The 26070-nt window shown below is 41.8% G+C and overlaps 1 protein-coding gene across 11 annotated transcripts in view; it reads right to left on the reverse strand.

Moving 5' to 3' along the window:
- Positions 1 to 7140: 7140 nt before the first annotated feature.
- SLC4A8 (solute carrier family 4, sodium bicarbonate cotransporter, member 8) overlaps positions 7141 to 26070 on the reverse strand; it is a 114950-nt gene continuing 96020 nt past the window's right edge. For all 11 annotated transcript variants that reach the window (XM_014542119.1, XM_014542110.1, XM_014542109.1 and 8 more), the window contains 6 exons: positions 18767 to 18835; positions 17493 to 17666; positions 14564 to 14701; positions 10510 to 10601; positions 8300 to 8395; positions 7141 to 7209 (listed from right to left, as the gene is read on the reverse strand). In XM_014542119.1, coding sequence (XP_014397605.1) covers positions 7197 to 7209; positions 8300 to 8395; positions 10510 to 10601; positions 14564 to 14701; positions 17493 to 17666; positions 18767 to 18835 — 582 coding nt within the window. In that variant the 3' untranslated portion in view covers positions 7141 to 7196. The remainder of the gene's footprint in view (positions 7210 to 8299; positions 8396 to 10509; positions 10602 to 14563; positions 14702 to 17492; positions 17667 to 18766; positions 18836 to 26070) is intronic.

Below are 26070 nucleotides of genomic sequence, written 5' to 3' on the forward strand. Positions count from 1 at the left end.
GGCTTCCTTCGTCACTGGAGCAAGCAAGCCTCCTGTTCGCGTCAGCTGCCTGGCTGCCAGCCACCATCTTGGTTGGCAGTTAATTTGCATATCGCCCTGATTAGCCAATGGGAAGGGTAGCGAAGCTATGGCTAATTACCATGTTTCTCTTTTATTAGATAGGATTGCTTCCTCATACAGAGTCACTAGCTCAAGCAAACCAGTGACATGCACTGGCATCAGAACTTCCCACCAGGGCTCCGCCTCTGGGGTCCAGTCTCCAGCCTTTGTCCTTCCTCCTCCATCCTGTGTGGTCCTTGGAGGGCTGTCTACGCTCTGAAAGGATCGCCTCCAGCTGCAGAACCCAGACCTCGGCGCTGGGCTTTGCAAACGCTGTCTGTTTTTGATGAGTCCAATTGTAGGTTCTCAGAAAACTGCTTTATCCCCCCCACACCCTTTGTAGGTGGATGCTCCAACTCTGAGTTTTGAGAACAATGATGTGATAAACCCAGCTGCCAGGGCTCCGAGTCTCTTCCCCATTTTCTCCAAATGTTCCTCCTAACGGCATGCGTCGGGCTTGTTCTTCCTGCAGCCTGTGCAGACCACTCAGAGCGCACACCTGTGGTCTGACCAGTGTTGGTACCGGGAAACCGTGTTCCCCTGGGCCAAGGGATGCAGAGGGTTATGATGAAACAATGTGGCCACTGGCAGTGACGCACTCAGGTTCCCAGATATCTGATTAGTGCTTGAGTTCTTTACGTCTTAACAATGAGTCCTCAAGTTCTTCGGAGAAAACTCTTCCAGGATTGCTCGGGAGTGGTCACTACCTCCCTTGGCCATTCATTTTTTTAAAAATGGTGTCACCCTGGCTGGTGTGGGTCAGTTAGTCGGAGTGTTGTCCCACACACTAAAAGGTGACAGGTTCAATTCCTGGTCAGGGCACATACCTAGGTTGCAGGTTTGATGCCTAATCCTAACCCTAACCCCAAATTCTAGTGACAGCAAATTTTTAAAATCTGAATTTCTAAGCAGTGTAGAGTTCTTAAATATTAGCAATTCCTCTCATCAGCCTGGCGGCATCTCCAAAATGGGCTTTCTTTTCATACTGTCCTGTCCCCCCACCCAAACGTAAGTCTAAGCGATCCATGGCTCTGCCCCTAGGAGGCCCATGCCCCTCCCAAGGCACATTCCACAGACACCCCACATCTTCCCCTCACCCATTTCAAACTCTTCTTCACAAGTTCTGAAGTTGGTCAGCATTGACTCAGCCCCTTGGCCGATGCAAAGAACACCACAGGTGTGAGCAGTTTACACAGACTTTATTTTTCGCCCACTGAGCACAGGAAAGTCTGGGCAGGCCTAGGCGTTGCATCACCTCCCCTGGTTCCCAGACTGTGAGACTTGGTGGTAAAGGAGAGGGGTCCTAGTCCTGCCACAGATTGCTATGGGGTTATCACAACGACATATGATTCCTGGTTCTATTTACACCATGGAGTGTAGAGAGGGTACATTTCTTACACTAAAAATATATACTTTGGAATCTCTAAAACAAAAATATCTCTATCTCTACATGAAACCTACTAGAAAGAACATAGAAAACAGGGAAATGTACCAGCACCTCAAGTTGTCCCCTCCCATGGGAAGGTTGCTCTGCTCTCCACCCGACACCCTTAGTTTGGGAGGGCAGCCATATCTGACCATCAGACAGACAAATACAGGTAAACAAGAGGAAGGCTCGTCATCTTGGAAGAGTGAACAGGGGAGAAAGGAGTGAGGAGGAGGATTTTGGCCTCTTGCAAAAGGAGTAATTGCACATTCAGTTTGGTACTTCTGTTTCCAACATTATTGCATGTGTGAGAAACCTGTGTGTTGGCGTCAATTGCAAACCTGCTAAGAGAAGCCCCAGCTTTGCTGATTTCGGCTGGGCTCAGAACAGTGCCGTGGGTGGGTTCTCTCTCTCAGGAAATATTAATGCCATCAGCTAGAAGACAAAGCTCTGTATTCTCCGGAGCTGAAAGTGGGTTAGGTTAAAGAAGAGTGTTGTTCCTTTTCAGAAGGATTAGAAACCATTCCATTCCCTTTGAGCACAGAATCTCCTACAAGAATTACGCCTATAGATGAATCATTCCACCTTCTGGATTTTCCTAGATTTTCCTACTGAAAAGATTCACAGAATTCTCCTTCCCTCTTTTCGTGTTTCAAGCAGTGATGGATAGCATAACTCCATATCTCTTTTGGTTATGAAATAAGCCTCCTTTCTAGTAAAGAAATGTTAACTGAGTCAACTGTCCATTGATGTAAGAGACCAAGGGTACCAAGAATCATAAAGAAAAGCCATGGATGGGTAACTAAGTTGATTTAGTATTATCGTAATACGCCAAGGTTGAGGGCTCGATCCCTGGTCAGAGCACTTACAAGAAGCAACCAATGAATGCATATATAAGTGGAACAACAAATGGAGGGTTTTCTCTTTCTCTCGCTCTCTCTTACCCTTCCTCTCTCTCTCTAGAATCAATCAATAAAATCTTTTTTAAAAAAATCATAAAGAATTGGTTTAGTAGAAAAATCACTTCTATTTGGTTTTAGAATGTCTTTTTCTATTTATACTGAAATATGGATGAGCCTGAAAGCTTGAGAATCCATAATCCCTCATCCTAAATAAGAAAAATAACGATAATGTCCCCTATGCAAGAAGCCCCAAACCTCCTCACCTCTGGTGGTGGTTTTTAGAACCTCTTACCAAGAACTTCTTCTCTCCACGGAGAACTTGAAAGACTGAGGAAAAGGCAGAAAGGAGAGGAAAGGATGCTTGAAAAAGGTGAGTTAGTAAAAGGGGTAGAACTTGGATGATCTGGCCAGCCACGGCCCGCAGGAAGGCCTCCTACCTCAAGGGAGGCCCGACAGCTAGAAAGAACGTTCCCTGCAGGGCTGCTGAGTGTCCGGCCAGGTGTGACTTGGAAACCTGAGAAGTCCAAGGAAAATGCAGTAACTAACTAGCAAACACTGGTGAAGTCCCAGGAGAAGGTGCTAACTCTCTTACAAAAGAAGTTTAGAGAAGCTGGTAAAGTAGCAGAGAGAACATCCTGGATAGTACGTCTGACACACGCTATAAGGAAAGCTAGGGGACCCGGGGTCAAGTCTCCTCCTATGCTTCAGGAAATCGTGGTGTCTCAGAACATGGACATTGAAAACAATGGAGAAGATTCAGGGAGAACTGCTGACTCCTCTACTAAAAGGAGAGTCTGGAGTTGAGCAGGTAGAAAGTAAAGTAGAACTGGGGATTGTCTGTTTGGGATGATTAGAAACCACAGATTTTTAGAATCACAGACCTCTTGAAGGTCACAGTGGTCATAGCCTGAGACATCAACCAAGCCTGACACTTAGCACATACCAGATTTTTTCAAACATTTATGACTGGCCAGTGTGGCTCAGTTGGTAAAGCATCGTCCTGTGTCCCTGTCAGGGCACATGCCCAGGTTGCAGGTTCCGTCCGTGGTTGGGGTGTGTGCAGGAGGCAACCAATAGATGTTTCTCTCTTGCATCAATGTTTCTTTTCCTCTTTCTCCCTCTCCCTTCCTCTCTCTCTAAAATTAACAGAAACATATTTTTTGAAAAAACATTTTTTAATGATTTAAAAGCCAGTCACATCCCAGACAAAGAGAAATAGCAAATGTTCACACCGTCTTTTGGAAATGTATGGCTCACTACCCCTCTATCCTAAAGGCAAAGTTCTCTAAATAAGGAAACAGGGATAGGAGCTATATATGATAAAGGCCAGATCTCCTGATTATTCCATCATCAGAAGTCTGAAATCATATATAGCCTCAAAGAGCTAGCCTGCATTTTATGCAACCAAACGCATTTGGCAACTTCACAGCAATATTTCTGCTGGTCTGCACCTTCTCTCCAGACCCTCCCTAGAAGTCATGGGCTAGGAAGTAGCACACCCTCTTAGCAAAGCCAATTCTTCCTTCCCCCTTAGAACCAAGATTCCACTCGTTATCACTTTCTTAAATCCCGGGCCTCTGTACGACCAGCCCACTGGTCTACCATCACTCAACTGAATTCTGCCCTTGTCATAAAAGAGGTGACTGCTTCTCTGGCCCAAACACCTGGGCACAGGATTCACCTAACTACCTGCCTTGCTTCCCACCCCTAAGTCAGTTTCTCACCTTTTTCTACAGACTAACCAGTCTATGTTTGTCCTCGAGCTATTCTAGTGGAGAAGTCTGAGAGGGGAATCCATAGATGGGGGGAATGACCATATTATTTTGATATCCCCACAGATTAGGTGCACAGGCTAATAGCAGCAACGAAAGCTTATGGATAAGCACATATGCATATGCACACACACACATACACACACACACACATATGCTGCTGCTGCTTCACCTCCACTCCCAGTTTCCTATTCCACACACAGCCCAGTTTGACTCTGCCACCCCAGTCACCAGCCACAGACCTGAGTAAGGAAGCAGCCAGGACTGAGATTGAGTGTTTGGTGGAGCAGAGAAATAGAAGAGCGATGTAGCAGAAATGAGTCTGGCTTTGTCTGAGAAAAATCTAGTGGCCTACAAGTATTGGCACAGCCTGCAAAAGCAGCTAAAGTTCCTAAGGCGCAGTAATCTGGGAGGGTCTGGTTTGGGACTCTCAAGTGCACACGTGGTCCTGTCACTGCTCTGCACAGTTAGCAAAGGCAGCTTCCCTACTCTGAGGAAGCCTAGCAGACACCAAGTATCGCAAGACATCAGTGTATTAGAAGAGAGATTTTTCTGAGTGATATTGTCACCCAGTTTCATTGCACGAAGGGCTTTTCCCTGTTACATTTCTTACAACCACGCTGAGGCTAGGGAATAGGTGAAGCAGTCACCAACTTCCCTACGCAGAGGTGGCAGGTGAAGATGGGAGGGGCAAGATGGAGGGACAGGTAGGCAGGCGTATTCTCCGAAAACAAAGTTGAAAAAGAAGGCAGCTCAAGGAAGCAACAGAGAGGAACAGGGTGAGCTAGCAGGAAAGCTTTTCCCTCTGACAGGCTGCCTTTTGTTTTTTTGTTTTTGTTTTTTTGTTTTGTGTGTTTTTTTAAAATATATTTTATTGATTTTTTACAGAGAGGAAGGGAGAGAGATAGAGAGTCAGAAACATCGATGAGAGAGAAACATCGATCAGCTGCCTCCTGCACATCTCCTACTGGGGATGTGCCCGCAACCCAGGTACATGCCCTTGACCGGAATCGAACCTGGGACCTTTCAGTCCGCAGGCCAACGCTCTATCCACTGAGCCAAACCGGTTTCGGCCAGGCTGCCTTTTGACTTTTCTAGGTTAGGTAGGTCAATGTAAATGGGCACAATTACTACATTTATCCTAAATGACACAATGTGAAGCGATGGCCCACAAGGATTTTAATGCCCGTGTAGTTCAAAGAATTCCTATTCCTGTCTGCACCACATGAAAGGAAGTCGAGGCTTCCTTGTAAGTAGAAAATCAGAAAAACCAGGAACAATTCCCACAACTCAAAGGGATATCATTTAGCATTTGAAAGCAGCATGCCGTTCAGATCACATATATTGCTTGTTTATAGCAGGCATCCATTCTGAGTGGATGGTGTCCATCCTATGCCAGTTGTTAAATATTTTGAAAATCATCTGTGTAGTAAAATAACTGTGGCTCTAAGAGTTAGGAAAATATGAAAGAATTGCAGGATTCCTTTAATATCAAAGGTCCTTAGAGTAAGCCTAGAATACACTAATATATTTAAGTCTAAGGAATGCAAAATTCCATTAAGGTATGTAGCCAATGCTTCACCTATGGAAAGGCGAGCACACTGAGGGAACATCCCACTATACAAACATTTTCCAGGATGGAAAACTAATATGATCGGATTCCTTGGGTGCTGACATGCTTGCTAGTCACATTCTGTGCACAAAGGAAGGGAAGATCTATACACACTGGAGCCCAAACCATTGATATTCGCTGCAACAGAGAAGAGAAAAAACTATAAATGTAGTTGTAAACTAAATAAAAGATTAATTTTACCACTTGCAGTTCATTTCCCAATGTGGCTTTTTAGATCTGAGAGCCAGAACATTTGTCAACCAACAGAAATCCATGATGATGAAGAAACCACACGGCTAAAGGTGACTTGGGTCCATTGAATTGATGGCGGTTCACTACTAAGGCAGCTAAGGAGACATTACATAAGCACTTGGCTATCTCCAGGAATGCAATCAAATGTGTTCTCAAGAGAGAGTAGCAAGACATGGATGTTTCTACAACATGGCCAATAAAAACACCTTCTCTCCTCTCCACTCACAAACAACTATTATCAAACCTTTCCCAGATATTTAGAAAGCAGACACTAGGACACATTTTCAGCTTAGGAAGTCCTTCCTAGTGTCTACACTAAATCTTTCTATAGCAATTTAAGTTCAGTCTCTAACTCTATCCTCAATGAAACCAAGAGAAGCTACTCACCCTCACTTCTCATTATTGATTTTCTCCCAAGCCTTTTCCTGTCTAAGCTAAACAACTCCAATGTCCTTCTTGGCTCTTTCATCATCCAAGGTTCTTGCTGAGTTATGCAAACTGCTGCTAGGGAACAATGAAGATGCACCCAGGGCAGAGGAGTCTTCTGCCTGCAGTGGTGGGCACTGCCAATGCCCAGGCCGCTGATTCCTGGTAGCCAACCCTCCTGACAGCCTCTGACCAGCATCCCCCAGAGCAGGCATTCCAACCAAGGCTCAGGGCTGCCTAGGAGCCCACAGATACTATGGGACTAGAGAGCCTTCCCTTTTCTCTCTGCTCTGCTCCCACTTCCCTACCCCATCCTTTAGGAAAAGGAACCTCATTAACGGAATCCTCATGGCAGCACAGATCCATCTGGCTTGGCAGGCCAGCAGAGAGTTTTAGAGAAGATGGCAGCAAGATGGGAAGCTGGGGCTTCAATAGTGGCAGTTTTGACGAGAAAGAGAAGGAAGAGGAGAAGTACCAACAGGAGGTGGTCTTCTGCTTCCACGTTTCCATCTGGCTCTGGTATGGGGAGAGCTGGATGCCCTCCAACACACACCATGAATAACTGAATGCTTCGGCATGGCTTGGACGTGACCAAGGACAGGGCCAGACTTGGTCTTGCTTCTTCTCTGAGAAATTTTCCATCTTCTCTGTAACCAGAACTTCCCTGAGGCATCTTATGGCCCAAATCTTCCATCCGGCAAAGACTTCTAGTTGAAGAGACTGAATAAAAGTGTTACAATTAGACAAAAAGGGAACACGTGAGTCATTCCTGCTTTTAACACAATACTTTTGAAGATGTCACCACAATTTGGATCTGGCTATATTTTAAGTCCATTTACAAGTAGACTAATTCTCAACTAAAAATAACCATATGCGTTATACATTTCAACAGCTGCCTGGATTTTCCTCTGAAGGAAACAAGATTCTACATTTCACCCACATTCAGCACAGATTTATTTTAACCCACTCGATGAAGAAATAACCAGATTCTCCTCAGAGCAGCCTTCTGAGTGCAGCAGTCAGTACTATTCCCATTTTCCTGCCCAGTAAACTGAGAGCCAGAAACAGTGGCCTGCCAGATTGCACATGGAAGAATAACTAAGCCAGGTCTCCTCCTTGCTACCCTACTGCTTTGTTTTTTATTAACTAGAAAAGTTAATAAAACCTAAGAGCTTCCAATCAGTTATCTGCCTACTTAAACCTAAATGGTGTTTGGACTAAATCATTCCATTTGGGTGCATAGCCTACCTCACTGTAGGCAAAGACACCTCAAGACCTTCCAGTGTCTCCATTAACCTGATAAAATTTGATCTATTTTATTGGCAAATGATACACAGAATTTAGTTTCCAAAATAAGAAAACAGCTGCACTTCAATATTTTAAAATCTTTACTTGGCAATAATTCTCATTATGGAATTGTATCAATACTATCAACACTATCTAAATATTTTAGCAATTTCCCAATTTGTGTGGATGCAGTAACCAGAGAAATGCTCTATAGATTTTGAAATGGGGACTAGAAAGAAGATTAAGGGAATTATATAGATAAAGCAAACTTACAACCCCAAATAACTCCATCCTGACTTTGGACCTGTATAAGTGGTCAGCTCAAAACAGCTTATCTGTTCAACTAGTTAGAAAACATTTTTACTTAGGCTTACAGTCATTCTCGTGGGGTTAGTAGCAATCCTAGAAGGGATATTTGTTAGACAAATTCAATTTTACGAATAATATATCTTTTACTTGCAACATGATTGCTATTTTTAAAAGCCAGAAGTAAATAAAAATCAGTAATTATAGTTCTCTTTACCTCTTTTCCTTTGTATTTCCAGGATTCATACTGAGAGCTTTCCAGACTGTGGTTTTAGGCATTTCATCAGATATATTAATCTCAGAGGGGTCACATCTGAAATGAATACTTAGGACAGTAAATGTCAGACATACAAATAAGATACACATCTCAGTCTATAATGAACACCCCTCCCCCCACTAAAGGGAAAAGATTAGGTCTGAAGGAGCTCAGCGAACAGCTCTTAGGACTGGGATCCAGATGGTCGGGATGTAGAGAAGCACGGTAACCTAGAAGGTGCTGGCTGCTGAGGGCTGAGCTGATGTGCCAGGTGGTGGCCAGTCCTGCCCTTCCCCCCCCCCCCCCCCCCCCCCCCCCCCCAGTTCTGCACTCCTTCGAGAGGCCCCTCTGGGGAAGCTGATCTCGGTGCTGTAATGCCAACGGTGGTAGCATCAGCTCCCACTTACTGAGCGCTGGCTGTACCAGCCACAGGGCTAAGCACGCTTCATTCATTTTCTCACTTACTTGGCCAAATGTTTTTCATTTATAGTTAACAAAGGACTTTTATATTATCTTAACTGTCTAACTGTCACAGATTCGGAGATTATTAACATTCTTATTTGAAGGTACAGAAACCAAAGCTCCCAGGGCTAATTGACCATCCAAGGTCAAATGTCAGTAAGTGGAGAATCAGGACCTTGAATCCAGTCCTTGGTTTCCTAGAACCCCAGAGTACTCTGAAGTTTCTACAAGCCAAACGGCCTCCTTTCAAAAGGCCAAGAGAGCAGGCAGTATCCTAATAGAGGAAGAACACTGCTCCTACTTTGCTGCCAAAGAATTCAAAGCCCATGGCTCCTTCTAGAACAACCTTCTAGAAAGTTTATTAAGGTCCAAAGACTCCATTCTTCTGGAATCAGTAAACAAAAAAAAGTCAAACTCATAGTAACAGAGAGTAGAACGGTGATTATAAGAGGCTGGGAGAGGAGGGAAAGGGAAGATGTTGATCAAAGAGTGCCAACTTTCAGTTATAAGATAAATAAATTCTGAAGACCTATGAACATCATGGTGACCATAATTATAATGCATTGTACATTTGAAATGTGCTAAGAAAGTGGATCTCAAGTATTCTCAACACACAAAAAAGAATGCTAACTACAGGAGGTGATGCATATGTTATTAGTTTGATTGTAGTAATCATTTCACAATATATACATATATCAAAATATTACACTGTATATCTTAAATATGTACTATTTTTATTTGTCAAAAATAAATATATTTTAAAAATTTAAATGTTCAAAGAAAAGACTTTCCTCACTTCCCCCTCTGTATAAACCACAATAAATCCAATGATTCAGCGATACATTATCCAGGATCTAGATGACCCAGATCCCCTCTCTTCCTTTTCCGCCCCTTCCTGACCTCTGGGCTTCTTTCAGCTGCGTATCTCTCTTCCAGAGTGGAAACAAAATGCCAGGAGTGAAACCACAAATAGACCCATTTAGCTTCCTGTGACTTGTGGTGAGCAACAGCTTCAATAGAGAAAGGGGCTGATACCACTGGCAGAAGGAGGGCATTTTTGTGACCCCAGTTCAGTTCATGGGAGTGTAAATGTCACGAGCCAAGCTGGAATGGGCTGTTTCTGCCCATCCCAAAAGGCTCGCCTAACTGTGGGAAGTTCATGCCCACCAGGCTGAGAACTCTGAAAACAGAGACCACATCCTATTCATCTTTGAAAAGTAGCCGAGGAAGGCAGAAGAAACACTGGGTTGAGGAGTACAAAGACCAGGGTTTGAATCTTAAACTTCCTACTTAGCAGCATTGTGACCTTGGGCAAATTACCTAAGACCCTCCAAGCCCCGGCTTCTTCACTGTGCAAATGTGGACAAAGAGGCTCATAGCAGAAGGTTGTTGTGAAGACTAAATGAGAGCACACGGTAAGTCTGTAGCGCCGTCCTGGCACAGAGGAGATCTCCGTGCACGGGCTCCCCCAGCTCTAGCCTCCCCGTGATTCCCAGCACTAGTCTAGTGCATCACACATGGCACGTACTCAGTAAGCTATGAAAGGAAAAGGTGTTTTCACATTTTCAAACAGGGAGGCAGGCTGAGTGTTGGCTTTTCATGCCAGCAACTACAACTGTGACCCCACCCGAGACACACACACACACACACACACACACAGCCAGAACATTTACAGAACAATCAAAACAGTCAACATCTTGTCATTCTACCTGAAACTGTTGTTCTTTCCAGTACTACTTAGTAACTTCCTGCTCTCTAAGGGGAACTTGTCTCTCTCCATTTCTATCATTTTCTCAGCCTCCTAGAAGAAAAGAAGACATTATTATGTCTTGTAAAGTAAAAGTATCAAGTAAACTATAAGTCTACACCAGTCCATTTTTTTCTATCACCGTAATTTCTACCTAATTTTTCTCACATTTACTATAAAAAAAGTATAATTATGTTCTTTCCTACACTTGACTTATCACAAAAAGAGAGACAACTAAATATTTATATCTATGGAATAGTATTTTTAAAAAAATCCTGACTCTGAGGATTTAAACTAGAAACAGAGGGGACAAACATGTTAAATGACACCAAGGACACATTTAATAAAATCTAAATGGTGGGGAACCCTATAGGTCAAAGACCCAATTTCTTCAACAAAAATTAAAAAGGATAGAAGGATAACTCCTAAAGAGATTTAAGAAAAATATCAACCAACTGCAATATATGGATCATATTTAGATCCTGATTCAAACATATCTATATATATAAAAGCCCAAGGGACCATTATGACCGGTTGCCTGGTCACTATGACACCCACTGACCACCAGGGGGCAGACGCTCAATGCAGGAGCTGCCCCCTGGTGGTCAGTGTGCTCCCACAGCCAACCTCCTGCCATTGGCCAACCTCCTGCAGTCCCTCCCCCCGGCTGGCTGGTCCCAATCGGGACTGGGTGAGATGGCCCCCATGGCTGGCCAGGCCAAAGGACCCCACCCATGCACGAATTTGTGCACCAGGCCTCTAGTTATTAAAATAATAATAAGGCAATTGGGAGAAATATATACTGAATATTCTTTCTACTTTTGTATATGTTTGAAATGTTCCATAATAAAATGTTTTCTTAGAAACAATTTAATTAATACAAAGGAAATAATTATAGAGAAAAATATGTACAAAGATGTTTAATTAGTATAATTAATAATAAAACCTAAAACAACTATAAACTTAAACAAAGGAAGAATGTTTATATTAATTATTAGATAATAATATTATAGAATACTAGAGGCCCGGAGCACAAATTTGTGCACTGGTGGGATCCGGCCGACCCACCTCCAATGGGGGCCATCTAGGGCAGGATGGCTGGAGTGAGGGGCCGTGGGCAGGGCCAGTCGGGGCGAGTGGTCTCAAGCAATTTGCCGGCCAGCCCTGGCCCCGATCGGGGTTGGGGGGGCCCCCTCAGGGGCAGGGCCAGCTGGGGGGGGCATGGGTGGTTTGCCGGTCAGCTCAGCCCCAAATTGGGGTGGGGGTGCCCGCTCAGGGGCAGGGCCGGCCGGGGGGCTGCAGGCGTTCCAGTCGTTCTGCTGTTCAGTTGATTTGCATATTACCCTTTTATTATATAAGGATTATGCAGCCATTAAAAGAATAAATAGGAACCCTTGTTGGTGTGCTCAGTGGTTAGGGCATCAGCCCGCACAATGAAGGGTCACGGGTTCGATTCCTAGTCAAGGGCACATATCTGGGGTTGCAGGTTCGATTCCCAGCCCCAGTTGGGGCGCATGCAGGAGGCAATCAATTGATGTGTGTGTGTGTGTGTGTGTGTGTGTGTGTGTGTGTGTCTCCCTCCTTCCACTCTCTCTAAAAATTAATGGAAAAAATATCCTCGGGTAAGGATTAACAACCACAATAAAGAATCAAATATATGTACTGTATGGACACACAGAAACATGAGAATTTCATAAAATCAAGATAAGGGGGGAAATCAGAATATATAATAGTCCCCCCTCCCCAGAAATATATAATTATTACACTTATATGAAAACTATGTTAAGGATTTAAAGAGAACATAAAGAAATGACCATAAATGTTGAATGCTAACATGAAATTCTGGGGTGAAATCTTCATTTTCTTCATTTGATTTAGTTTTAAAAATAATTTATAAAGAATTTTTGTAAAGTAAGAATATAATGTTTAGTAGCCACCTTATACTTAATATCCAAAAGGCATCCCTTGATTTTCCTCTCAAACCTGCTATTTCTAGGTCTTCCCCATCTTAATAAATAGCATAGCCATTCATCTAATTGTTCCTCCAAAAATCTAAGTCTTGTCCTTCATTCCTCTCTCACCCGTCCTCACTATAATTAGCAAAACCTGTCAGCTCTATCTTCAAAATAAGTCCCCAATCCAGCCATTTTCACCAACTCTCCCTTAGCCTAAGCCAGTGCTCAGCAAACTGCGGCTCGCAAGCTACATGCGGCTCTTTGGCCCCTTTAGTGTGGCTCTTCCACAAAATACCGACTTCTGCGAATGGGCCACGAAGTTTCAATCGCATTGTACGTGCATGCCCGTACAGTGACACCAAGGACACATTTAATAAAATACCGACTAAGTCAGGATCTAAATATGATCCACATATTGCAATTGGTTGATATATAGCCAAAGGAAATGAAATCACTATCTTGAAGTGATAGCTGTACCCCATGTTTATTGCAGCATTATTTATAATAGCTAAGATATGGAAACAACCTAAGTGCCCATCAATGGATGAGTGGATAAAGGTTATTATACTCACACACACTGGAATATTAACTAGCCATAAAAAGGAAATCCTGCCATTTGCAACAATGTGAATGAATCTTGAGGGCATTATGCTAAGTGAAATAAGTCAGACAGAGAAAGACAAATACTGTATAATCTCACTTACACGTGGAATATAAAAAACCTGGAGTCATAGAAACAGAACACATTGGTGGTTACCAGGGGTTGGAGGAGGGGTAAGGGAAATGGGTGAAGGTAGTCAAAGTGTACAGACTTTCAGTTATAAGATGAATAAATTTTTCTGGGGATATAATGTACAGCATGATGACTATATTTAACAATACGTAAAAATTGTATATTTGAAAATTGCTGAGAGAGTAGATTTAAAAGTTCTCACCACAAAAAATAATTGTGACTATGTGATAGATGTATTAACTAATGCTATTGTGGCAGTCATTTTGCAATTTATACATATATCAAATCATTATATAGTACTAGAGGCCCAGTGCACGACATTCGTGCACTCGGGGGGTCCCTCAGCCCAGCCTGCACACTCTCGCAGTCTGGGACCCCTTGGGGGATGTCCGCCTGCCAGCTTCAGGCGGACATCCCCCCAAGGTGTCCTTAGCACTGCCGCGGAGGCGGGGGTGGCGCTAGCCAGCCATAAGCTGGCTCTGGCTGAGCGCACTGACCACGAGGGGGCAGCTCCTGCGTTGAGTGTCTGCCCCCTGGTGGTCAGTGAGCATCATAGCGACCAGTCATTCCACCATTTGGTTGATTTGCATATTAGGGTTTTATTATATAGGATACCATAAACTTATACAATGCTATATGTCAATTATATCTCAATAAAAGTGGAAAAAATACGAAGATTTTAAAAATTCAAGATATTTTTTAAAAGTCCTTTTAAAAGGCTTTGCCAAGGACACTATTTCAGACACTAACTGTACTTGGAAACACTTTCCCATTCATTCAGTTCTTGGTCTGATATTTTCATTTTCATTTTGTTACATATCCTTTCTTTGCATGGAGAGTCCACTGATTGAGGGTCCATTGTGTGGGTGGCAGATGCCAAGCGCTGAGGGAAATGAGGAAGGACAGAAAGTCCTATGCAAGTTAACTTTGCATGGTGCCAACCACAGCATCATCTGCAATTAGGTACATAAAAAATACTCTCAGAAAACGATGGGTTTTGTATACTTGTCAAATTAGACCTTTGGGGAGAACATGACCCATTAGATCTGATATAAGAGCAGATTCTATGTTCATATTCTAAATGTGAACCTGGTGAATAGACTAGATAAACAAAGAAAAAAACAACTGGTTATCCAATCCAAAAATGAAGGACAGACAGGGACAAGAGTCCTTAATCCTTTCTCAGCTGAGAACAGCTCTGGAGGAATCTTCCCAGCTCCTAAATCTGACACTTGGGATTCCAGACATGCTGACTTTTCATGGGGCCCTGCCCATGTCCTGTAATGTGAGGCTGCCCCAAGGTGTACAGTTGGTGCAAGAACCCTGACCTCTTCCTCCTTGGCCTTCTGTTTGGCATCATCCAACTTCTTCTTTTTGCTTTCAGGCATGAGATCATCTAACCAGCTCAGCTCTCGCTTCGAGAAACAGAGATCCATGACTTTCCTGACAAAGACCAAGGCCAAAACCTGAAGAAAAGTTAAGAAAGTGAATTAAAGGGACTCATTTACTTCCTGGAATTAAAAGCACAATCTTATTTTCACAGCTGAATAGGGCATTTCATGCAAAATCAAACTCATAATAATCATTATAGTTGCCTTTTATTGACTGCCCTCTTTGTACCAGAACTAAGGTAAGTGTTTGATATACAATATTTTACTTAACTGTCAGAAGTGTCTGAAGTGGTAGATATGCACTATTTTGAGCCACTGGGAGAGAGGAATAGGTTGGAGAGCAATTAATTTAATTCCCTCATTAAAAAGAGAAAACTCTTCATTTGCAGATGGCCCTAAGACCTACTTTCCCTGGCTTCGCAGGAAGGGCAGCCGGGAAGCACGGGGAACATGGCCACAGCGGGTCCAGCACAGCCCAAGCATGCTCACCATGGGTGAGGGGACCTTGAAGGACTATCTGGATCCCTCCAATCCTTTGCCTATGTATTTTCCCCACAAATCCTTGCTTTATGCCCTGCATCATGGATCTGTAGTGGTTTTTGTCTTTGTGCTCTGGTCTGGTCTAATACTCATTTTATAAATGGAAAACTGAGGCCCAGGGAGAGAAAGTAACTTGCCTAAAATCTGACGGCTGATCGCCTTAATAGAAACAGCTCAGGGTGCCTCATGAGCTGCTCCATTTTTTTTTTCCCATAAGGGCCTCTTCAGCCAAAGGAGAGCAAATAGCCCAGAATGACCTGCCTGGATTGAATGAGGTTCACCAGCTACCTCTGGTGGATGGACAAAGAATGAGGCAAATCGAGCTTATGAAATTCCACCACATTTCTCCTGAATTTCTGCGACTACTTTCCTAATCGATCCAAAATTGATAGTATCCCTTCCAGGAGTTGTCAGGAATTTGCTACTTTTTAAAACCGAACACTCAACCCCTGAACATAACACCCAAATGTAGAACCCTACAGATATTCTGGCAAAATTGAGAAGCCCATCAGGAGAGGATATATCTAGGAGCCTAGAGAAAAAGACCCCCCCCCCTCCAGTTTCCTAACCCTTGAATATTCTCCCAGTAAGACAGAGTTCAAAAGTACCTAAACAAGTACCAAACATTGCCTTTTCTCTCTAGAGACCCACCCTTTAATTAACTTTCAAACGGCCCACTGAATTCTCAGCTTCCTCATGACACAGAGGGAGCCAGAGAGAAGGCATCAAGAGGAGGCGATGGAACAGTCAGGTGGCAAGAATTTCATCACCACCCTAGATTTAGAAAACAGCTTGTCACCTGTTGCACCACACACAGTTCCCAAGACTGTCCCAGTCACTTAGTGTTAGAACAACCTCTTCCTATCTCCCAGTGGCTCAAAACAGTGCATTTCTACCACTTGAGAAACTTCTAATTGCATTAAATTATAAATTGGAACTCTACTGCTTTGAAGTAATATGCAAATTATTGCAAACATTAAGAATCCTTTCCATGTCAGATTCACACAAAAAAGTAAGGAAGGGGGAGGGAAGAAGGAAGAAACAACAGGCAGACTGGTAACCTGGAAAATAAACATGGCAAACTGTTGCACACATGTACCCACACCTCAAGGTCCCCAAAATGATGCTGCTCCTACAAAGACCAACCAAAACATAAAACCTCACCATCAATTGGTATTAATATCCAGATTTTATAAAGAACTCCTAAAAAACCAAACAACCCAATTAAAAAAATGGGCAAATAACTTGAATAGGCATTTCTCCAAATAAAATATACAAATAGCCAATAAGCACATGAAAAGATGCTCAACATCACTAGTCATTAGGGAAATACAAATAAAAACTACAATGAGATACCACTTCACACCCATTAAGATGGCTGTTATTTTTTTTAAATGTATTTTTATTGATTTTAGAGATGAAGGGAGAGGGAGAGATAGAAACATCAATGATGAAAGAGAATCATTAATCGGCTGCCTCCTGCATGTCCCCCACCCCCTCACTGGGGATCGAACCAGCAATGTGCCCTTGACCAGAATCGAACCTGGAACCCTTCAGTCCACAGGCCGACGTTCTATGCACTGAGCTAAACCAGCTAAGGCAGGATGGCTGTTATTTAAAAAAAAATCCCCAAAACAGAAAATAAATGTTGGCAAAGATGTGGGAAAATAAAATCCTGTGCACTCCTGGTAGAAATGTAAAATGGTGCAACCATTTCATGACAGGTCCTCAAAAAGTTAAAAATGGAAGTACCATAGGACCCAGAAATCCCACTTCTTGGTATTTACCCAAAAGAACTGAAAGCAGGGACACAAACAGGCATTTGTTTTGTTATCATTATTCACATAGTCAAAGTACTATTCACAATAGCCAAAAGGTGGAAGCAATCCAAGTGTCTGTTGATAAATGAATAGATAAATAAAATGTGGTCTATATCATAATGGAATACTATTCATTTTTTAAAAAGGAAGGAAATTCTCACACATGTTACAACATGGATGAATCTTGAAGACATTGTAAGTGAAATAAACAAATTACACAAGGACAAATACTACAGGATTTCACTCATATGAGGTACCTAGAGTTATATTTTGCCCAAAGTCAAATGCAGAGACAGAAAGTAGAATGGTGGTTACCAAGGGCTAGTGGGAGAAAGGAATGGGGAGTTATTGTTTCATGGTACAGAGTTTCCGTTGTGCAAGATGAAAAAAGTTATGGAGGTACATGGTGGCACTGTAAATGTACTTAAAAATTAAGATGGTAATTTGTATGTTATGTATATTTTATCACAAATTTAAAAATAAGTAATAATTTTTTAAAAACTCACCATCATTGGAAAGACAATGGCAGCTGGAGATGCCTTGATGACCCACAGCAGGACCAGGCAGGTGAGCTGGATGAGGGTGAAGAGGTGCACTTTGCGTAGTGGCACGTGCCGGAGGTAAATGAAATCTGGCTGATGCTTTGCAGGCATCCCGAAGAGCTTCAGCCGATCAAAGAACTGAAAGAAATGGACTGGCATTTATTTTCAGGAGGTTTCTCTGGGCCAGAAACCTCTTAGGCAAATTCCAGTCTCTTACATCACCTGCTCTGAAAGGCAGGCAATAGCCATTTCCACTGGACAAAAATGGAAACTGAGTCTCGGAATAGGCAGTTTGGCCAAGGTTGGTAAATGACAGTGTCAAATTTAAAATTCATCTTTTTTCAATTCTAGGTTCAAATTCCTTTTTCCTACCCCACACGGTGGCTCCTGAGAAAGCTCTTTCTCAGGGAGTGTTGAAAATAAAATAAGGCAATTGCATCTTTCTATTATAAAAACCAAATCTCTTCCTGGCTATTGGAGAAGTTTGGAGATTCTCATTATTATTTATAGTAAAAATATAAAATGAAACCTCATAACATTCTGGATATAGAAAGTATGACTATTTTTATATTATAAAATGAAAAAAGGGCTCAGAGAGATTAAATAACCTGTCCACAGTCATATTACAATTCAGTATATAAAAAAGACCACTGGACATTCCATAAAACAAAGAGGAACCAGCCACCAATAGTAGAAGCAGCTAAGTCATTATATCATCTGCGGTAATCAGTGACAAGCTCCGGAGTTTCTCCGTTCAAAGGACTCAGGGGGATCAGCTGATAGATGGGAAACGGCAGAGTGTGCCAGGAAGTACTATTTGCTTACCTGGAGCAGCTCCCACTATGCCCCAATCTCTTTACAAAGTGCCCCAGTTAAACCCCTCTCTCACACTTTAGCCTGGCACTAAAACTAGCACTGTCCATGTGTGGTTCTTGACCAACCTTTTATATCTAAGTTTACCAGCACCTATTATTTAATGTGTGCCTAATAATCGTCTGTTGAAAACTATAACAAATGATTGGAACCATGACATCAAGCCAGGCTACTCTGTAAGTCCCTGTACCCTCATGCCAACATGGTTGTATTTTGCCCAAAGTCCAAAGAAATGTCTAAAATAGTTTAACCAGCAAGACTAGGGAAAGGTTTCTCAAGAACTAATTTGTGCTGGAGCTGTCCCCCCCAGTCAGGACAAGTGAGCTCACAGTGAGAAGACGGTGCGCTGGTGCGCCATACAGTACCTGAATTCCCTGCAGTGAAGAGACGCCCATGTAGAGGAAGACTCCATAGAGTACCGGCATCGGGATGAACTGCACACAAAGGGCAGAGAGACCAGAGATTACACTTGGTATCAGCACACTCAAGACTATAACAACTTTTAAGTCTCCAAGGGGGAAGTAAAGTCACAAAATCACAACATCAACAACACATTCGTTTCTGCTGCCTTTTCATGATGTAGAAGTAGAGGCAAAACAAGCTGCCTATGGTAAAAACTCTTGTTCTGAAATGAAATGATTACACATAAGTGTAATACGGTCCTGGTTAAATCATAGGCCTCATGTCTTACCCGTATTTGGCTCTTTCTCCTCTGCAGGGATGGACAGACACACACACACACACACACACACACATGGGGATGGACAGACACACACACACACACATTTTTTTTTTTTACTAGTGTGAAAGGAAAAGTATATTTTTTTCATTTTTTAAATGTTATTTTTTAATAGTTGACATTCAATTATTTTATATTAGTTTCAGGTTTACAGAATAGTGGTTAGACAATTATATAATTTATGAAGTGATCCCCTTGCTAATTTTAGTGCCCACCCAGCACCATATATAGCAGTGATGGCGAACCTATGACACGCGTGTCAGAGGTGACACACGAACTCAGTTTTTTGGTTGATTTTTCTTTGTTAAATGGCATTTAAATATATAAAATAAATATCAAAAATATAAGTCTTTGTTTTACTATGGTTGCAAATATCAAAAAATTTCTATATGTGACACGGCACCAGAGTTAAGTTAGGGTTTTGCAAAATGCTGACACGCCGAGCTCAAAAGGTTCGCCATCACGGTGCTGTCCTCTCCTCTGTTTTTACTCTTTTTACTTATGCTCTCCCCTCTGTCTGAAGTGCCATGTCCCCTGCATGTCACCAGACTGACTCTTGCTCCTTTAAAAAGACTCAGCCTCTCCCGTCTGTCTTCACTACCTCGGCTCCGTTGCTTGGCTTCCTTCTACGGTGTCTTCAGTCTTCGCTCTCAGCCGGTATATGCAAATTAGCTGCCATCTTTGTTGGCAGTTAATTTGCATATTGCTCTGATTAGCCAATGGTGGGCATAGCGAAGGTGTGGACAATTTGCATCTTTGTCTATTATTAGATAGGATTATTGACTATATTCCCTATGCTGTACTTTTATATCCCCGTGACTATTTTGTAACTACCATTTAGTAGTTCCTAATTCCTTAAGCTTTTTCTCCTTGCCCTCTCCAACCTCCACCCATCTGGCAATGCTCAGTTTATTCTCTGTATCTATGAGTCTATTTCTGTTTCATTTGCTCATTTATTTTGTTCTTTAAATTCTATATATATAAGTGAAATCATATCATATTAGTCTTTCTCTGTCCGACTTATTTTGCTTAGCATAATACGCTTTAGGTCCATCTCTGCTGTTGCAAATGGTAAGATCTCATTCATTTTTATGGCTAAGAAAGATTCATTTATATATATGTCCCACCACTTTTTTATCCATTCATCTATTGATGGGCACTTGGGTTGCTTCCATATCTTAGCTATTGTAAATAACATTGCCATGAAATAGGACTGCATATATCTTTTCACATAAGTGTTTAGAGTTTTTCAAATATATACCCAGAAGTGGAGTCACTGGGACATAAGGCAGTTTCATATTTACTTTTTTGAGGACACTCCATACTGTTTTCCACAGTTGCTGCACCAACCTACATTCCCGCCAACATTGCAAGAGGGTTCCCTTTTCTCCACATCCTCACCAATATTTGTTGTTTGTTGATTTACTGATGTTAGCCATTCTGATAGGTGTGAAGTGGTATCCCATTGTGGTTTTAATTTGCATTTCCCTGATGATCAGTGCATTGAGCATTTTTTCATATGTCTGTCTAAAAAGGACATACAGATCCATTTTTAATTGGATTGTTATTGGGTTTTTTTGGTGTTGAGTTTTATGAGTTCTTTGTGAATTTTGAATATTAACCCTTCATGGTATGTATCATTGGCAAATATCTTTTTCCATTCAGTAGGTTATCTTTTCATTTTGTTCATCGTTTTCTTTGCTGTGTAAAACCTTTTTAGTTTGATGCAGTCCCATTTGTTTTTTTTTCTTTTGTTTCCTTTGTCTGAGAAGATATATCAGAAAAAGTATTACGAAGAGAAATGTCAGAGTGTTTACTGCCTATTTTTTCTTCTAGGAGCTTGATGGTTTTAAGTCTTACATTTAAGTCTCTCATCCACTTTGAGTTTATTCTTGTATATGGTGTAAGAAGGTGGTCTACTTTCATTTTTTGCTTGTATCTGTCCAATGATACCAGTACCATTTATTGAATAGATTGCCTTTACCCCATTGTATATATATTTTTTGTAAATATGTTTATTGATTTGAGAGAGAGAGAAAGGGAGGGAGGAAGGAAAGGAGGGAGGGAGGGAGAGAATCATTGATTGGCTTCCTCCTACAAGTCCCTTACTGGGAATTGAGCCCACACCCCAGGCATGTGCCCTGAATGGGAATCAAACCAGTGACCTTTCGGTCCATGGGATGACCTTCAACCAACTGAGACACACTGGTCAGGACCCCATTGTATATTCTTGCCTCTTTTGTAATATATTAACCATATAGGAGTAGGTTTATTTATGGACTCTCTCTTCTGTTCCACTGATCTATATGTCTGTTTTTATACCAGTACCATGCTATTTTGATTACTATAGTCTTGTAATATAGTTTGATGTCAAGTAGCATGGTAACTCCAACTTTGTTCTCCCTTCTCAAGATTGCTGTGGCTATTTCAGGGCTTTTTGTGGTTTCATATAAATTTTTGGATTATTTGTTCTAGTTCTGTGAAAAATGCCATTGTTATTTTGATAGGAATTGCACAGAATCTATAGATTGCTTTGGGTAGTGTGAACATTTTAACAATGTTAATTCTTCCTACCCTAGAGCGCCACTATATGTTTCCATTTATTTGTATCTTCTTCAATGTCTTATAATTTTCCAAGGACAGGTCTTTTACTTTCTTGGTTAAATTTACTCCGAAGTATTTTTTTTATGCAATTGTAAATGGGATTGTTTTCTTAATTTCTCTTTCTGATAGTTCATTATTGGACACACACATCCCTCTTTTATAAAACTGATACCTCTTATTTTATTTTTTATTACAGTTTGCATTCAACACTTTGTATTAGCTTCAGGTATATAGCACAGCACATAAACATTCATATAGGTTAGAAAGTGTTCTTTCTGATAATTCAAGTGCCTACCTGCACTATAAATATTAATTATATTCCCTATGCTTTACCTTATATCCACATACTTATTTTGTAACTACCAATTAGCACTTCTTAATCCCAATACCTTTTTTTAGCCCGCACCCAACACCCCTTCTCTCTGGTCCCCATCAGTTTGTTCTCTGCATCTATAAGTCTGTTTCTAGTTTGTTCGTTTATGTTGTTCTTTAGAGTCTACATATAAGTGATATCATATGGTATTTGTCTTTATCTAGCTTATTTCACTTAGCATAATACTATCTAAGTCTATCCATGCTGTCACAAATGGTAAGACTTCATTCTTTTGTTGTTGTTGTTAATCCTCACCCGAGGATATTTTTACAGCTAATATTCCATTGTATATATGTACTACAGCTGCTTTACCCACTTGTCTATGATGGGTACTTGAGTTGCTTCCATATCTTGGCTATTATAAATAACTAGAGGCCCGGTGCATGAAATTTGTGCATGGGTAGGGTCCATAGGCCTGGCCAGCGATCACGGCCAATAGGGGCCTTCCGGCTGCCAGCCAGGGCCTTCCTTCCCTGGCTGCTGGCTGCCAGCTGGGGCCTTCCTTCTTTCCATGCCGCCCCTTGGTGGTCAGCACACATCATAGTGAGCGATCAAACTCCCAGTCTTGTGGTTGAACTCCCAAGGGGACACTTTGCATATTAGCCTTTTATATATAGATGCTACAATGCATGTTGGTGTGCATATATTCTTTCAAATTAGTGTTTTGGGTTTCTTCAGATTAATACCCAGAAGTGGAATTGCTGGATCATTAGGCAGTTCCATTTTTAATTTTTTTAGAAACCTCCACACTGTTTATCATAGTGGCTGCACCAATCTGCATTCCCACCAACAGTGCACAAGGGTTCCCTTTTCTCCACATCCTCACCAACACTTGTTTGTTGATTTAATTATGATCATTTTTCTGACAGGTGTAAGGATAACTCACTGTGATTTTGATTTGCATTTCTCTGATGATTAGTGAGGTTGAGCATATTTTTATAGGTCTACTGGCCATCTGTATGTCCTCTTTTGAGAAATGTGTGTTCGAGTCTTCTGCCCATTTTTTTTAACTGGGTTAAAATGGGTACCTTTTAAACTTTTTGTAATCACAAAATCATCTCCTCAGGGATTTGATGTATTTTAATATGGACTTAAAAAGTTTCCTTTTCTTACTCACCAGACTTGAGGGCAAGAGTGGAAAGGCATGGTATCTTATCAGAGAAGGAATGATTTGGGAAGAAATGTCAACATTATTATGCTACACTTGAGTATACATGCGTACCTATCTCTTCATATTTATTAATCCACGTAATCTTTAGACCATCTCTATGAGGTAGGAAAATGAGAAGTATAGAACCAAGACAAGGGAAGTTTCATAACTGAAGACTAAACTCAACTTGCATTATTCTGGGGGTAAAGAACATTCCCAAAGATAATTCTTCCCAGAATTAGAGAATCCCCATTGGATTCGATGTTGTTCCAGCTCCAGAGTGAGCAGTCATCTCAGTTTGGTGCTAAGTTGGTTAACTATTGAGTGGTTTCCTAAAAGAATACTCTTGAGACAGTTATAGGAAGGCCAGGTGTTGATCACCACCATAACTTTGTGGTTACATTCCAGGAGGAGCAGCAATCTTTGGGCTCTTCCAGATGGCACCTAGACCATGGGTGGGAGTGCGGTAGGGCTGGGGACAGAAAGTAGGAGGGGAATGACAGAGGTGGCAAGATTGAGTGGAAAGTAGTGAAACAGGAAGTCATTGTAGAATCCTTTTCCATCCCTTTCAATTCTTTTTTTAAAATATATTTTTATTGATTTCAGAAAGGAAGGGAGAGGGAGAAAGGGATAGAAACATCAATGATGAAAGAGAATCATTGATCGGCTGCCTCCTGCAAGTCCCACACTGGGGATCGAGCCCGCAACCTGGGCATGTGCCCTGACCGGGATCGAACCTGTGACCTTCTGGTTCATAGGTCGATGCTCAACCACTGAGTCACGCTGGTGGGGCCCTTTCAATTCTTATCCTTAAATAGCATTTGCAGTGTTGGTAGTTGAAGATTCACCAAAAAGAAGGGAAATGGAGGCAAGGGAGATAAGTGCTCCACAATGGTTGAGGCCTGGAGATAGGGCCACAGAGGTCCCCTTTCACCCAATTTTTCCAAGATGCAGGCCTTCCACCCACACAAAAACATTTTTTTCTCATATTTATCTTCCAACTTTCCCAAAATCCCCTTTTAACCCCACATCTCACACCAGCCACTGCCCATTTTTCTGTTCCACTTCATAGAAAAACCTCTTGAAAGAGCTGTCTGCTTATACTCTTTTCTTCCTCACTTCCTATTTACTCTTCAGTCCCTATAACTCAGCTTCTGCCCTATTTTCCTACTGTATCTGCTCTTGTCAGGTCACATTAGGCCTCTGTGTGGTCAAATCCAATGGTCTTTGTTTAGCCTTCATCTTTCTAGACAGTTTCTAACTAATCCCTCCTGTTTAAAACAGTCCCCTCACATGGCATCCTTGATACTACACCTCCTGGTTTCCCTACCTCTGGCAGCTCCTTTAGAGTCTCTGTTGCTGTCTCCTCCTCTACCCAACTTCTAAATATGGAGCTCCTTATATTCTGCTCTTCTCTCTGCTCCTACTTCTCTTTCATATTTACCCTTCTCCCTGAGAGATCTCATCTACTCCCTTGGCTGTCAATACCACCTATGTGCTGTTGACACCCACATTTATATTTTCGTTCAGAACCCTCCTCTAGCCTCTTCACTCAGATGCTTCCTGAACATCTTATCCCAAATCTGGCCACAGCCTTGCCCCTGACGAAATCACTTCCTCCTTCAGGCAGTCTTTTCTATCTTAAATGCCATCACTCTCAGTGTTGTATGAAAGGAGAGAAGGTTAGCACTCCCTTTGACAAAGATGGAAGAGGCGCCTAGACGATGTGGTTTATTGAGCTTCGACCTATAAACCAGGAGGTCAGGGTTCGATTCCAGGTAAGGCACATGCCCGAGTTGCAGGCTCAATCCCTGGTGATGAGCATTCAGGAAGCAGCCAATTGATGATTTTCTCTCATCATTGATGTTTCTATCTCTCTCTCTCCCTCTCCCTTCTTCTCTCTGAAGTCAATAAAAATATATTTTTTAAAAGATGGAAGAGGCTTTAGAACCTTACAACATGCATATGGTTAAGGCATTGCCACCTACTTAAATGCCATCACTCTCCACCCAGGTAGTCAAGTCAGAAACCTAGCAAACATTTTGACTCTTCCATCTTCCTCACCCCATTCTATATCCAGCAAGACCTTTGGATCTATCTCAAAAATACACAGAAGCCATGCCTTTTATCCATCCCTACTACCAACTTTCTTAGCCAAACCACCATCATCTCTTACCTGTAATAGCCTTACTGGTTTCTCTACTTCTATTTTTCCCCATCCCTAAACTTTAGTCTCTAATCATCAGCTAGAGTAATCTTTTAAAAATACAAAATGGATCATGTCCCTCTCCCGTGAAAACCCTTTAAAGTTTACCTTTACTAGTGTCAACAAGGCCCTGCATGATCTGTCCCTGCTCACTCTTCGATCTCATTTCACTGTGTTTTGTCTTGACTCAACATCCTTGAGCCACATGGTCATGATGTTTCCTAGAACACATATAATTCTTTCCCACCTAAGAGCCTCACTAGACTGCTGTTCTCCCTTTCCCCCATGCCATCTCCCACTGTCCATCTCACCTTAATCGCCATCTCCTTAGAGACACTAACTAAAAAACAGTACCCCTGCAATTCTATCTAGCACCATAGACCACTATATATTTCCTTTTATCACTTATATTCTCTAATTATTATGTTTGCTTTCTTTTAGTTTTTATTTAAGATTTTTAAAAATTGATTTTTAGAGAGAAAGGAAGGGAGATAGAGAAACATCCATGTAAGAGCGAAACATTGATGGGCTGTACGCTGACTGGAAATCAAACTGGCAACCTTTCAGTGCACAGTCCTACAGCCAACCAACTGAGCC

This window comes from Myotis brandtii, unplaced genomic scaffold, assembly GCF_000412655.1.
Source record: "Myotis brandtii unplaced genomic scaffold, ASM41265v1 scaffold29, whole genome shotgun sequence".
NCBI classification, from domain to species: Eukaryota; Metazoa; Chordata; class Mammalia; order Chiroptera; family Vespertilionidae; genus Myotis; species Myotis brandtii.